Genomic DNA, 16,409 nt, shown 5'->3' with positions numbered 1-16,409 from the left:
TTGTAAAATCAGCAAATAAATGTAGGGTTGTATTTCTATAATACACATATTGTAAGCTTTCATTAGACTTATTGAATGTTCTTATACGTTTTACTATTATCTAATTGTTGTTAATTAATATATTGTTATCTCGGCCCTATACCAATTATAGTATGGTTGTGTTTAACGTGTGATTTATCATTTGGTGTGCTGTGTGGTCGGGCATTTTCAGCATATTATTGTATGAGTTTTGAGTCATGATTGCTTCCAGGTTTTCCCTGGTAGTTTAGCTTCAATTGACTCACGCTTTCAACTATGAAAATATTAAAAACATGAGATTCAATAAAAGGATCACTTTTCAACGAATTTATTATCAAGCTGTACAATCATATAATAATATGTATTAATTCTGTAATGACATAAACAAAGAATGAACATGATGATTTTATAAATAGATTATAACACTAGATTCTATACTGTAAATAATGATAAAATGTTATATAACTTCTACAGGGCATATGTAATTTATAGGAGTGTAAAATTAATTAACCAACATTGAATTGTAGTGTGAATAGGGTAAAGTAATTAAAATGATTTTAAAGGTAATAGAGAGGGGTTAAATGAAATGAAGTGATGTCAAAAACAATTATAAGTAAAATCATGCGGATATTTGAGGTAATTAAAGAGTGAGGACATTTTTTCACTTACAAAGTCAATGTAATGAAAGTAATTGTTATATCTTGTGTGCCTGAGTGGATGCCCTGTTAATGTATAACGTGATAAGACTGCCAATGAAAGAGCAGTGATTAATCTACTGGACCAATGACACACGAAACCCGCACGAGCAGTCTAGAGTACTTGTCGGTCCTGATTTCTGACTAGCCCGGCCAGTTAAGTCCAAAATATCAATAACAGCCTCTGCAATATGAATCATTATATTTTAAACATACTAAGTTTATATACCAATCAAACAGACCATATCACACCATAAAATAGGAAACAACATTCGTGCAAGATTTGGCCAAATGTGGCTGTGAATAGGGGGAACAGTAATTAATTGACTGGGTATAACTCAGGAATGGTAAATCGCACAGTAATAGTCTACGGGTCAAAATAAAGCTCATAATAAAAGGAACGTGGATATGAATAGTTAAGTTACTTAGCAATTATAAAATAGGAAATATACATATCATATTGGTCCATAAATAGTTCTCAAAGTTACCATTCATAATTCTCTTCGGGATATAACAGGGTTTTGGCTACAGACTTGACTGAGGTATCTTTTATTGACACCGCTACAGGCCATCTTGTAAATCTATCGATGCATGTAAAAATATAGTTGTATCCGTTTGAAACTGGCAATGGTCTCACGATATCGATGTGTATATGCTCGGATCGAGTGTCTGGCTGCAAAAACGAACCCTTTGGCGAGCTAGTATGACGATGTACTTTGACTTTTTGACATTTTGTGCATGCCTGTATCCAAATACACACATCGCGATTCATGTTCGTCCACTCAAAGCGCTGGCTGATTAGCTCTTATTCCCGGATGCGATATGTCGTGCATACTTTCAAATACCTTCCGTCGTAGTGGTTTTGGAATGAATGTACGCGGTCGGCCTGTCGACGTATCACATAATACTTTTGCGCTACCGAACTGACATCTTCGAATACTAGTGATGTCCTGTCATCGGATCTTAGCTTGTTTAATTCAATGTCTGTCTCTTGCAACTTCATCAGACCGTGATAATCGATTCCATTTGTAGTAAGCGCGTTTATTGTTGTTCTTGATAGTGCGTCAGCTACTTCGTTTTCTCGGTCTTTAATATATCGTATTTCGGAAGTGAACTGGGAACTAAGCTCCAACTGTCTGATCTGCCTCGGAGAATAATTATCTTGCTTTGAGCTTAGTGATTTCGTTAGTGGTTTGTGGTCCATGTAAACAGTAAAATTTATACCTTCTACCATATGTCGAAAATGTTTTATTGCCAAGTAAATTGCTAGTAATTCTCTTCCAAAAGTACTATATCTCGTTTGCGTAGGATTCAATTTCTTTGAGAAAAATGAAAGCGGTGATAGTATGCTGTAACTTAGTCGATCTTTGAGAAGACAGTAGCGCCTTCTATACTATAGGTAAAATCTTGAATGTGCGGTATAGGATATCTATCGGCTACTGTTTGCTTGTTGAGTGCTCGGTAGTCTCTACATGGCCTTACTTCTCCATTCTTTTTCGGGGCTATGTGTAACGGGGATGTCCACGGGTTGTTTGAAGGTCTTACAATGCCCAGCCTCATCAACTTGTCAAATTCCTGTTTTGCAATCGTTAGTCTTCTTGGGTCTAATCTTCTTGGCCTTGCGTTAATTGGTGGCCCGTTCGTTATGATCTGGTGCTGAATGGAATGTTTGAGATCCACATTACTGTACATACTTTCACGAGTTCGGGAAACTCCTTTATTAACAATTTACATGGATCACCGTGGCTTTTATCTATCACTAGACTCATGGAAACGGATTCTGTAAGTGTTCCCCTTATCGAAGTGGTGTGACTACCATTAATAAGTCTGTGACGCCGCGAGTCTACTAGCAGATTGAAGTCACATAAGAAATCGATGTCTATTATGAGCACTGACACGTCTGCTATGACAAAGTCCCAGCGGTACGAAGCGCCTCGTCCGAAATCTAGGGACAACGTTCGTTTGCCGTATGTCTTGATATCCGATTTGTTTGCCGCTGTTAGCACTAAAAACGTACTAACATTTTTCTCATCTTCGCTTGTTGGAGGTACTACGCTGATTTCCGCTCCCGTATCAACTAAGAATTGCACGCCTGTCGTTCGGCCTTGTATATAAAACAGGTGGCTATTTGAAGGCAATATGTTTGCTGATGCCGTCGCCATGGACAATCGTGGGTATCGCTTACCTGTTATGCTAAATCTACAAGGTCGTAAACACTTTCTAGCTCTGTAGCCGTACATTTGATGATACCAGCATATCAAGGGAGCTGCGTGTCCTCTGGAAGCTGATCGGTTTCTGTTGCTCGAGCTATCTCGTGACAATACACTATCTCGATCACTCTTGCGTTCTCGCTCAAGTTGTCAACCGGGGGGGGGGTTAGTGCGTAGCACACAATGTATTAGAATCAGATTTTGGACACCGTCCGTTGCAGCATTTACTTCTAATAGTGTTTATCCGCACTCCGTCACACGAGAGACCCAAAAAATCAACACTAAATAAAAGCTGCCCAAAGAACGGAATTGATTATAACTGAACGTCAAAATTTATCATTAGTATTAATATATCTGGGAGCATCATTGATGAACACGATGGATCTGATGCAGATGGGAAGACTCACATCAACAAAGCAAGGGCAGCATATTTACAACTGAAGAACCTCCGGATCTCAAAACAATTGTCAACCAACACCAAGATCAGAATTTTCAATACAGATGTCAACACAGTTCTACTATATGGGGCGGAAACTTGGGGAACTAAAAAAGCCATCATCAAGAAGATACAGGTGTTTATTAACAGTTGCCTACGAAAGATACTTTGGATCCGTTGGCCAGACACTATCAGCAACAACCTACTGTGGGAGAGAACAAGCCAGATTTCAGCGGAGGAGGAAACCAGAAAGAAGCGCTTGGAGTGGATAGGATACACATTGAGGAAAGCACCCAACTGCGTCACAACGCAAGCACTCATTTGGAATCCTCAAGGCCAAAGGAGGGGAAGAAGACCAAAGAACACATTACGCCGAGAAATGGAGACAGACATGAGAAGAATGAACAAAAATTGAATAGAACTAGAAAGGAAGGCCCAGAACAGAGTGGGTTAGAGAATGTTGGTCGGAGACGGGAGTAACAGACGTAAGTAAGTTTGTCATAGCTTATGTAAAGATACAATATCCTGATCATATTTAATTAGCAAGATTTCTCTTTATCAACAAAATAAAGTTATGTACAGCAGTTTGCTTTGTACTATTTTCGTTTATAAAGCATGAGATATAAAGGTAGAAAATCTGTAAAGACTGGTTGTAAATGTCTTTGTAACACCACTAAATAAGTAATACTGAGGTTATACTTAGTTTTATTCAGAAACTGTGATTCAGACGGTTATGGTGTGAAATCCATTAATTATTATTTTTTAGGTTGGAACTCAGACAGGGCTTGGTGGGAAGCAAGGACCAATCAGGACTCTAGACTGTTCGCACAGGTTTTACGCGTCATTGGTCCCGATCGATAAATCAACGTTCTCTAATTGGCGGTATCATTACGTTGTATAGTAATAGGGCACAAGGCCACAAGTTATAGCACAAACTATAGATTCCAATTACAATTTTTTTCTGTCATTTATCATATGAAACATACTTTCATGTAAAGTTATAATACATTTTTTTAATGAATCAATCATACGTTTCTTTAGAGGTGTACATTGAGTAATACAATCACGTTATACATTAACAGGGCATCAGGGCACAAGTTATAACATATAGTTATTACCCTTATCAAATATAGCACTGTAAATGTCGCTTATATTTGATCTTTCCTACTGATCAGATTTAATTGATAAACCATTTTCTTATTGCTTTTATAAAGTCATGTAAGTGATCAGATCATCGACGTGAAATTTTGATATCGTTACTGTCACTGTTCATTAATCATTTGATGTATCTAATAACCCTAGGTTTGTTTCGTTAATAACTACTCAGCTATATTACTTTCATTTCGAAAAATGGTGATCATTGGTTCATAAAGTCAATTATTACTGCTATAAGTTAGGGTATACAACTCCTAGTTGAACTCATAATACAATTATTGTAATCTATGGTTAGAAACTTTTGGTGTTGTTACTCAGAATGGATTACAATAATATAGTTGGATACGTTCTTAATCATCTAAATTTAAAGTTTTAATCTTAGATTTCAATTTTTCGCCTGACATTCATTCATTCCCGTTGAATTATACTCCTCATTGTTGAGTTTTCATTTACCACAAATCCGACTCCTATGTTTTTTTGTCTTTTTACTTTCTATCCTCATTTCAATATAATATATTGAGTACTAGTTGTTCAAGTCATTTGAATATTGCATCTAAAGTCAATTAAAGGCAGATAACTATTGTAATGGACGCACTCACAAGGATGTTTGTAAGTAGTATTTTGTGAACCGTAGCGTCGAAGTTGTAACTGTTGTCGGAGAGAGTGAAGAGTTACAGTGCATTTAAAGTACAGCGTTGACAGAACACTTGAAGGCCAGTTAAGAAGGTGATTCAAAATGTAAAACACACCGAAAGATGCAAATGGGAAATTGAAGGCTATGTGTATATATTATGTAAATACTTAGTAACCTCTCTCAATAAGTATACATTCTTCCTGCCTATTGTTGTGTTTTACACAATCTTTGTTTCTCTGCATGGAAAGGAGTATTAACATCAATCTAAGTATATATTTTATAATTTTAATTAAACATGAAGAATAGATACAGAATTACTATATGGATATATATAATTATCATCTTTAATTTTAAAGTCACATTCATTTGGTTTCAATTCAATGATTGTTCCAATGGACTGTGAAAGTATTGATTTATCAAAATCAAATGCAAGTATACAATGTACTTCATATAAAAATTCAATAGCTTTACATTGTAGATGAATAGCACAAGCGAAACGACAATTTTCTATATCATATGCAAGATTGTTGAGTCTAAAATGTATGTATTGATATAATTAATTATAGAAATGTTGTGTAATACAATAAATTGTTAACATAACTAGAAAAATATATTTGTATGAGGGGATTTTGTTGCGATTATTGATTTTTATAGTTTATTCCCCTAACTGGTTTTACTTAGATTGGTATTAGAAAAGCTCAGTAATCATTGGACAACTGTTTCATCTTTGTATGGCACTCTTTAACAATGGTCATCCACTGGGGATCCAATCTATGACCTTCAGGTCATACGTTGGGAATTTGGCATTTTAAACAATTGACTTGCCATCCTGTGATTTGCATCTCTAACTTCAGTCATTTTGTGAAACAGGTATCTAGTGTCTCACGGATTTTAATGGCTGTTCAATTAAGACTGATTCATGATGTAACCCCCTTTTCATTATATACATATATACTAGGCTTTCAGTCATAGATTCAGTGAGAGAAGGCTGATGTTACTCAGCGACTTTTACTGAGTGGTTAATGGTCGAGTACTTTCACATGTAGTCTTCTACTTTTGAGTTTTGTCGTCATAGAGAACCTAGCTATTGACATCATAATACTCCATATAACAAGTCGATAGCCATAAATTTTTGAACTGTTGATACCTCATGGTATTAATAGTTTAAACTTTGTAAATGCATTAAATAATTCACCCTAGATCATGGAGGACCACAGTAATGCAAGTTAACGAATGATCGAATATCTTTTAGCATACTTTTGGTTATTTCATTATAAACCACTAAAGAACAGAGACCAGATTTATCTGTAATGTCAACTTATTTTAGCTACACTGATTCAAAAATTGCAATATACGCTACAGAATTTCCAGGTCTCCATCCTTATTCTTCGTAAGTTCATAGTTTTAGATATATAACTAATTTCTAGAGAGAGTTGATCTTATTTACTGTGTTCGAGTAAATAGTATAATAAGTACTTCAAAAGACGAACAAAGGTAAATATTATCTTGTGTTTACCATTATAGTGGCTTAGATTTGTTAATCGATCACCTTGATAACCACTATCATATAAATCTCAACGGTGTTTAAAATCAGAAGCGGCTACTACAGTTCATTAGCGAATAGCACGGATCACATAGCGGGTTTGAAGCGGAGGCGAATTTATGGTTAAATCGAATAAGAGCACGTCAAGAAGGCTAATAATAGGATTCAAGTACATATATACGTGGAAAAGAGAATGATTCATCGAGCGATATTTAGGCGACTAACATTTAAGCTAGAGAGAGAGATGTATGTAGGTTGTCATGTGATCAAGTGTACACGTTTATTCAGACAAGATAGTGATCATAATAGTACAAAGAAATATGCGAATTCTTAATGTTCGAATAACATTGTCTGTTAAGTAAGTTAATAAAATGGATTAACAAAATTTAACCATAATCGAAATTGATTGTAAGAGATCTGCCATACCATCTATGCAACTACTGATCTCATCCATGGTAAAATTATCAATAAATCCTTCCAAAAGCTTTTAGTACTCCAACAGTGCATGTATACCATATTTAGAAATATAATGTGAGGCTGTTACTCACTGAAGACAATGGTGGACGGTCGCGCGATATCATGAATTAGTTGAAGCTAGACATTAAAACCGTTGGATGCCGGCTCAGTGGTCTAGAGGTTAAGCGTTTGCGCATGAAACCGAAGTTCTTGGGTTTGAGTAGTGTTTGCGGGTTCGTGGATGCATACTGCTGAAGAGTCCCGTACTAAGACGAAATGGCCGTCCATTGCTTCGGTGTTTTTAAAGGTGGTATAATATTGATTCATTCATGATATCAATCTAAACTCAACAATCTCCACAATCCTATACTGAGGAATATTATATTTATATAAATAATCAACTAAACATTAGTTCTTATTTTAACACTTTTTGCAATCTACACTTACCGTCCATAATCACTTCTTGTATGTTCTGAATAAAATGTATGATAAGTACACAATGGATAATAATCATCTGTTTCGAATGAACATTTACGTCCTAATACACTATTTGCATCATAAATATGTTTTAATTCTATTGATAAATTCTCCATATTCCAATGATGTAATACGTACCAATTATCACAAGCACCAATATCATATTCTCTCATACCTTTTGTTAATAGTTGTGATGTAGTTAAATCTTTTGCACATAAATCAATTTCTATACTACTATTGATTGTACAAAAGAAATCAGATTTGAATTTATTCGATGTATATTTCATGTTTTTTGGTATTTGTTGACTGTAAAGAAAAAAATAATAACATATTGTTGTCAATTTAATTTTCATACTTTATATCTAGTCAATCAGTCAGTCAGTCAGCTACAACGTAGGACCAGGCACATATATCCATCGGTCCAAGTTGCCATACCTCATTAGCACAACAAGATGAACACCGGATTCATAGAAGTAGTTAATTTAGTGGTGGTAGTATATAAAAGAAAGGTTGTATGTAAGGATATAGTAAAAGAAGAAAGTTATGAAGCAATTTTAATCTCGAGGTTTAAGGGAAGATAGAGAGTGTATACACCTGCGTCATTGTGATCGATTCTGAGCCATGTCACCACCATATTTAAAGACTTCTGGAGCCAATCCATCTGGACCAGCTGCTCTTTCTCGTTTCAGATTAGTTGAACAGTTCATTATTTAGATTGTTAATGTTTAAATTTCCAATATACACTGACATTTTTGAGAAATCAAAATTATAAATAAGCAGAGAAAGATGATGGATAACAATGGAATCTAGGATACGCGTTTCGTCCTGTTTTAGACTCGTCAACTGAATGTACCTATATCCAAGAGCCAATGTTCACTCCGGTACTCGAACCCAGTATCGTTAGCTTCAAAAATCATCGTGTTATCCACTTAGTTAATGGATTCGGATAGACAATGGGATGAGTTTTAATTTTAATTCATATATATATATATATATATATATATATATATATATATATATATTACTGGTTGTTTGGATCTTCCCATTGATATTTAAGTCTGTAGTGGATCAGTCTCTTTTGACATAAGCGCGTCCCGTGCGGATTGCCTCAATATTGCTTTAAGTCACAAGTTTTATAAGCAGAGATAGATGGTGGCCATCAGTCCTCGTGTGATAATCAACTCCAACATGCAGATACGCCTAGTTGACGAGTCCCGATCAGCACTGGGTTCCATTTCTACCCACCATCTATTTCCACTCAGAATAGTCGTGGCTTTGGACGATATCGAAGCAATCCGCACAGGCTTCACACATGCCAATAAGAAACTGATCAACTGTTATCCTAAATATCAGTGGGAAGATTCAAACCACCAATACAAAAGCCAATTAAAATAAAAAAATATTTGGTGTTTTTGTGTTAACATCAGCGTACAAACATTTAAAAATAATTAATTGCAACCTAATAACTTCACAAGCTTTATATTTACGGTGTAGTCATCTCTCTTTGTCATTAATATTCATCATTTAAAACTAGAAATTCGGTTACCCAAGCATTTCGTAAACCTTGGAATCAAGAATCTAATTTGCTATACCCACTGATGAATTTAATGAGATCTGCTGAATGTTAATGTTCTGGCAGTGATTTTACTGAAGGATTGCAGTGTTTATCTACGACCCCACCGATAAATTGATTGAGGCTACAAATGTAAGGAATTGTACGTTAACTCGGAAATCTATAGGTAAGTCGCTTGTCGTGAGACTCGATGGCCTTTGATTCGTTCCCCGTTGGGGTCATGGACATGCATTGCTGAAGAGTCTCAAACTAGGACAAAATGACTGTCAACGTTTTCATCATTTCAGGTATTTGTCTAACTAGTGACAATTGGTGAAGCAAATTATGTTGAAAAAAATCATTGTTCACTACGATAGGTTAGATCATTGTTTAATCATAAAATAATAGTGTCTTATACATCAGTAACTAACTCATGAATGTAAACTTACAGTTTAAAACAATCAGGGTAGTAAATACCTTCAAATATTGTAGGTATTTGACATTCCATTTCCGTATTACTTGTTAGTCGAATATGTCGAGTGTGTTTGATTATTGTCTGAAATCCAATAAGGAAAACAACGAAATAATCATGCTTTGAAAACGATGGACAATAATCTATTAGGAAGTTTCCCTTTTCTAGAATTGTATCTAATGACATAGTATATCGGGATTGTGGTTAGTAGTACTGAAGTACTGAAGTTCAAAGTGACACTCGGAACGAGTACCCATCGCTTCATAAACCAACACATTGTCTGCTAATCTACTAACTTGTTCAACGGGTATAAGTGCATTACTTGATATGACTTGATTAATAGCTAACTTTCAAATCCAAGAGATGCATCTTACTCCATTTGGGATTCGTCAGTCATGTGTTCATTCTTCCCTATATTAATGTTAATGCTGAAGCTCATACACAGCAATCAGTACTTCAAACACCAAATATTTATCCATTGATCCATGTGATTCATTATAGTCATTAATTTACTCAATTTGTTTGATGGTTATTAATAATTACAAGAATTTATTTTATCAAGTTATTGCTTCTCAGGACTGGATTACATCATTACCACATGATGTATAAACTTTTCCAATAGATACTTCGAAACTATATAAATTTACATTTTGTAACTAACAGTGGAATCTCGTTAAGCTCAATTAATGAATCAATAATAGAAAAAAAAAACACTTGTGCTAGGGTTTCACTAATAAATAAAGTCAACTGGTAAGTGTAGCTGATTTCAAAGCAACCGTTCGGAGGACACATAAAGTAGTTCATTGATAATTATAGAATGAAAATCCTAGTTGTGTGGTGGGTGCTACTGTTGTCGATAGATATAAGTAGTATGTATCATCAATCGAAAGTAAAATGTCTGGCGACAGATCAAAGGAAAAAGAACGAGAACAGAGAGTGGTTGGTGTGGAAACGATAAAACAATGAAGTCTGAGAAAACTGATTGACATTTCGCAAATAAAGTATTTACTGTACAGTTCTCAGATTTTGCTAAGATGTTTCACAATTTTGTGTCTACATTCATTTGATTGTCCTCACTTGTGTTCTCGTTCACTACAGTTGTTATTCAATTTATCAGGCTATTTTTAGATCAAAATTTTTAGCAACACCAAAAAGAAACCTTAACCATTTTAACAATTCAAGTGACTTCACTTCAATACAATTTCTCAACTATATTAATCTAAATTATTTCATCGCTAAAGAACTTCAATTATTAAAAATCCATTCATAATGTTTATGTGTTTCATAGTTAAGGGTATTTTTTGTGAAGAATTTTAGTAATTTTTTATATACAGTTGTAATCATGAGTCAATTGAAGCTAGGACACCATGGAAAACCTGGAAGCACTGCTTGACGGCCATTTCGTCCTATTGTGGGACTCCTCAGTAGTGCGCATTCACGCGAACGAGATTCGAACTCAGGACCTACCAGTTTCATAGTTAATTAATTTAAACAAATAAAACATTGAAATATCATTATAAAATTATGATTATCAAATATAAATAAAATATAAAAAATAACTTACATTATTTATTCGATAATCATTTTGTGGTTTGAAAGTTTTACATTCTGTTACTTTTGTCCAACTTAATGGTTTAGGACAATTACATTCACGATAACGTTGTCTTGTACAAGTAGTTAATTCACATTTACTCCATTCAGACCATTCACACCAATTACCTGATTCTAATATTTGTTCACAATTATCTATCATAAAATACATTCTATCTTTTAACTGCTGGAATTGATTAACTTCACATAAAATATAATTCGTTAATAGACAATAATTTATAGGACAAATAATAATGAACCATTTCAAATGTAACATCATTAGATTATTAAATTTTAATTAAAACACATAGATATTATTGTATCATAGGATCTAACTTGTTTAAATTTAAAAAATGATCAATAAAATCAATAAATCGATAGTTATTTAATATCGATCTCTAGATTTCAAGGTGTCTGATACAATATCCAAAAAGCCATATTTTCAGATTTAGTCGATCAGTAGTATGAAACAAAATTAGAATGGGATCATTATATTCTTTTAAATCGTTAGTAGGAAGAATCCGTTGTTTTGTCACATCAGTCAGTCACAAAAACTAGAACTTCGTACGTACGTACATCAGTTCGAGTTGCCATACCACATTAACACAGAGATGCAGTTGTCGATTCAAATCACGTAGTGGTAGAAGTAGTAAGAGTATAAGCAGTAATTGGAAAGATTAGGGTTTGAAGACGTTATTGAAGGAGTATAATCCAGTGAAATAAATTCGGAAAGTGAAAAAAAGAAAAGGACATGAAGAATTCAGGAAAATATAATTTGGTAGAACACAAAGAGTGGATGCACCTTCGCCATTACAAACGATTTTGAGCTATGTCATTCAAGGTCTCTAACCATCGATTGCTATCATCTCGCGAATCCCAACCACGTAGTCTACACCTACCAACATGGCTCAGTCCAATTGTCAGTGACTTCATGGAGTAAACATGGATTGTTTTTATAAAAGGAATTAAACGTACAATGTAGCAAACAGAATTATTCCTTCTTTAAATAATATGCTTACATAATATCCATGAATAGTTCTTGAGATTCAACAAATGCAATCATTCTATAACTATCAAATTTTCATCTATTTCTAAATGAGTAAACGTATTTGTTGCTGATTTATTTTCGAGTGACTTTTTTACACCTACATCCTTCCTAGGAATAGAACCATGAGCATTCAGATCACTTACTAACTTTAAATACACTCATAGTTGATCATTTCTGTTGAGTTTCAAACTAAAGTAGAATAACTATTTAGTGTTTACCATTTTCTGATCAAAGCCATCTCCAAATTGAGTTAATATCCTTTGAACATTAAGTTTTAATTAATAACTACGAATGGTACTCAAATCATTTTCAGTAGCTTATATGTTCACTAAAAAATTAACCTGATATCAATATTGAATTAAATCAAGTTGTTTCGAGTATCTTTTCAGATGTTTGAAATTTTGTGTCTTTATGGATCAATCTGAGTCAAGAACGCAACTTTTAGGTATTTGCGCGAAATTTAACGATCTTGTACTATAATACATTACCCAAACTTGAGTCTGTATACGTTTATTTGGTTGAGCCCTTTAATTAACAGACAGTATCATCAGGTGAGTAACAATTTATTTATAAGTTTGTATTATTATTATTACCGTTATTATTGTTTGTATGAGTATGTATACTAGATCCCAGGTTACAGCATACACATATTCCTCTTTTTTGCTTTGGTGTTCGTTGCTTCAATTACACGATGACTTATTCACTTGATTATAAATATATGGTCCAATGCCAAACACGTCATCCACTGAGATATAGAGTCCAGGTAGTTATTTAATGGGTTAACCAGTAAAATGTTTATATCCTCGTTAGCAAGAGTTCAAATTATTTGTCTACGTAAGAAAAAGTGACCATGTGAATACCTTCTGTTGCGACGTACGGTGTCCGAAATCTGATACTGATACACGGTATGCTACTCAGTAACCCTACAACTGACTACTTGAGTGAGAACACAGGAGTGAACGAAAAAGTGTATTGAACTGTGGGATAAAATGCACAAATACTCATTCATATATATATTAGTCTATCATTAGGAAATTGACCTAAATGATATACACTTGACCTTTCGTTCACTTCTGATTGTCATCGATTAATCCTTTTCATTAGGCTACTTCTGATTGCTACTCCATATCATCTTCCCATCAGGATATAGATATATTAACATAATTTGATCAGAATACAATCTAGAATATCAACAATGGAATAATTCAAACGTTTGCTAACGCAATGATATCAACTTAAAAGATAATTTATCTAAGATGATGACAATAAACATTAATTGAAACAATTTAGAAATCATTATCAACTACATTTTAAATGGTATCTGTTACGTCTGGCCGATTGTGAACGCTATATTTGCTTCCCTAAGCTAGTTCCGTATCCCCGAGCTAGAACTATACAGCAACTTGAAGACCAGAGAAAAGGCACAAAGTATGGGGGGAGCGCTTTACTACAGGATTCATTTATGTACAGAAAATACAGGGGTTTTATAGTAATTAAGAGACCCTGAGTTTCCATAGTAGCAGTGCGTTAAACAGCCAATCAGGATCTCGTTATTTTAGTAGCATAGCTTCTAATTAATCGCTGATTGGTTGGGGCTCTTTATGAGCCTCTGGAGGCTCTGATAGAGTTTACTGTAAGCCGACTTAACGGTATCTTAAAAATGATTAGGTATTTATCTAAAAGAAAACGAACTCTTTTATAGATAATAAATACATAATGATAATTGTCAAAAAAATGATTCAATCATACTCTATATCAATTCTGTTCATGTTTTTTTGTTTGTTTGTTTAGATTTTTCATATTGTTCATTATTCTTAGATATAAAGTTTATCTCAGTATAGGATTGTAAAAATTGTTGAGTTTTTAATTGAAATCATGAACTGATCAATATTAGACCACCAATGAAAACCTGGAAGCACTAAACAGCTATTTCATCCTAATATGAGACTTCTCAGAAGTATGCATCCACGACCCCGTACATGGGACTCAAAACCAAAATTTTCGATCTGACGCGCGAACGTTTGACCTCTAAACTACTGAACCAGAATCCAACTATGTTTATGTCTAGGTTCCAGGTTTTCAATAGTGGTCTAACATAATCTCAATTGAAAAGATAAATTTTTTCAACAAGAAATTATAATTATAATTAGATTCTCCAAGTATAATACGCTGTAATATTCCTATTAACAGAAGGGGATTAACACTTACTCAATGATTAAATATATTGTTTTCACTATTATTATTATTATCTTTATTCATCTCATCAATTTTTTTTTCATTATCAAATAGAGTAAAACAATTTAATCTAAGTTCAACCAGCTCACTCACTCACTCACTCACATACACATACACACACATACACATCCACAATCACAAGTATGCACAATAAGATGTTTTGTTCTGTTTTTGTTTCTTTTTTTCAATCTACAGTTATTCAATATCAATTATTATAAAGCTATTTTATTTATCAGCTTGCTTTTGTCTGTCCCCCATTTAGTCTCTCCTCCTTTCATTCAAATCTCCCCCCCTCTTCTTGTTCTCGAAATTTTCTTTTGTATTCATCTCCTTCTTTGTTTGTTTGTTTGTTTTTTATTTTTATATCATTATTGAATGATAATAAATAATAATAAACAAAAAGAGAGAAAGGAAAAAAAACAAAAAAAGAAAAAAGAAATTCACTCAAGGTTAAAACAATGAAAGATTAGCAATTAAATATTGAACTTGTTTATTTTCATTATTTACCTCTATCCTTAATCATCATCATTATTATTAGTTTTCTTTGTTTATTGTTGAATTTCATGTTTTTTTTTATTATCGAATAATTCCTTTTTTTGAAAGTTTTATTATTTTTTTTTACTCACCTGTAACTTTTTTCAACTTTTAAAAGGATGAATAATTTTTTTTAAAGATGAAGAAATTTGTTTATTTTATTTAAACATATAAATATTATGTGTGGATGGTCGTGAATGTGCACTGCTGAGGAGTCCTACAATAGAACGGAACGGCCGTCAAGCAGTGCTACCAGGTTTTCCATGGTGGTCTAGCTTCAATTGACTCATGATTTCAATATAAATATTGGTACAAAGGGGCCACCAGATAGATATGCCCCACACAAATCTCGTTTGATTTGTGTGAGGGCTGTGATACTGTTCGGGTGCCCAAACCGAAACAGGTGGTTTTCTTAGGGAACCGTACCCGGAACCTTTGATCTAATGATCTGATTCAAAAGGCAGTGAAGCATCGTGAGGAGATGCAGTCACATGGTAGTCGGTGACCAACGATTGATTCATACGTCATTTGTTCCCTCAAGACACTGGAGCCCATGTTCACCATTGGTTTAGAATCAGAGTTTTCTAACTCTCCTTGGTGAACTTTCCGTGTCCACCAACCGGGATAAAGCGCCGGACATTCACTTTTGGTCCTCTCAATTTCGTAAACAACAATAGTGCCACGAGAAGGCAGTAAGACTTCCTTGACAGAGGCTATATACGCGTGGCCATGTGAGAGCATTTCGAGAGGGAGAGCGGATTCTCCCTACTCTCGGCCGTACCAGGGCATTATTACTAAAGATATTTGTATACAGAAGATGATGACAATAATGTTTGATGAATCATTCTTTGTAAATTTATATGAAATAAAATGAAAAGAGATAAGTTTTTATATCGGTAATTCAATTATCTACTTGTGTTATTTATTTTCTATCGATATACTCTACTTGTTTATTCTTTATTTTGAGTTAAATTATTTGTAACTGTTTTTCGTTTTAGTAAATATTTGTTGTTGTTTGGATGTAGATAACTAATTGTCCTATAAATTTCGATGATTTACCAAGTAATTATAGATGGAATGATAATGCGTACAAAACTATATTCATAGTATTGATAGTAGTGGTCTATTATAATTATACTCTTACTTGAAAACAGTTTCAGGTACAAGTTTATATCGGTTGAGAAAACACCGAGAAAATGTTGCATTGAGACTTACAATTTCTTTGAAGTGTACACCAAATACCATTCCAGAGTTAGGACCTAGATTCTGCAAGGCTAATAGAAAGTGTAGGACATTTGGACAACTGAGTTAGAATCCAGTGATCTTTTCTAAATATTCTCAAACAGAGATGAAT

General features: G+C 33.9%; 1 protein-coding gene across 1 annotated transcript; it reads right to left on the bottom strand.

Annotated features, from left to right (window-relative positions):
- Positions 1-4,864: 4,864 nt before the first annotated feature.
- Positions 4,865-11,401, bottom strand: Smp_122170 (hypothetical protein; the record flags this gene model as incomplete). The annotated part of the gene is made up of 5 exons (XM_018791439.1): positions 4,865-4,872; positions 5,467-5,681; positions 7,595-7,930; positions 9,626-9,732; positions 11,213-11,401. 5 exons carry the CDS (start codon positions 11,399-11,401, stop codon positions 4,865-4,867), a joined length of 855 nt encoding a protein of 284 aa, XP_018645385.1.
- Between the last annotated feature and the right edge of the window lie 5,008 nt (positions 11,402-16,409).

Source organism: Schistosoma mansoni, assembly GCF_000237925.1.
Source record: "Schistosoma mansoni, WGS project CABG00000000 data, chromosome 3 unplaced supercontig 0044, strain Puerto Rico, whole genome shotgun sequence".
Classification (NCBI taxonomy): domain Eukaryota; kingdom Metazoa; phylum Platyhelminthes; class Trematoda; order Strigeidida; family Schistosomatidae; genus Schistosoma; species Schistosoma mansoni.
The sequence above is the reverse complement of the archived record's forward strand: the minus strand, read 5'-3'. Positions and strand labels throughout refer to the sequence as shown.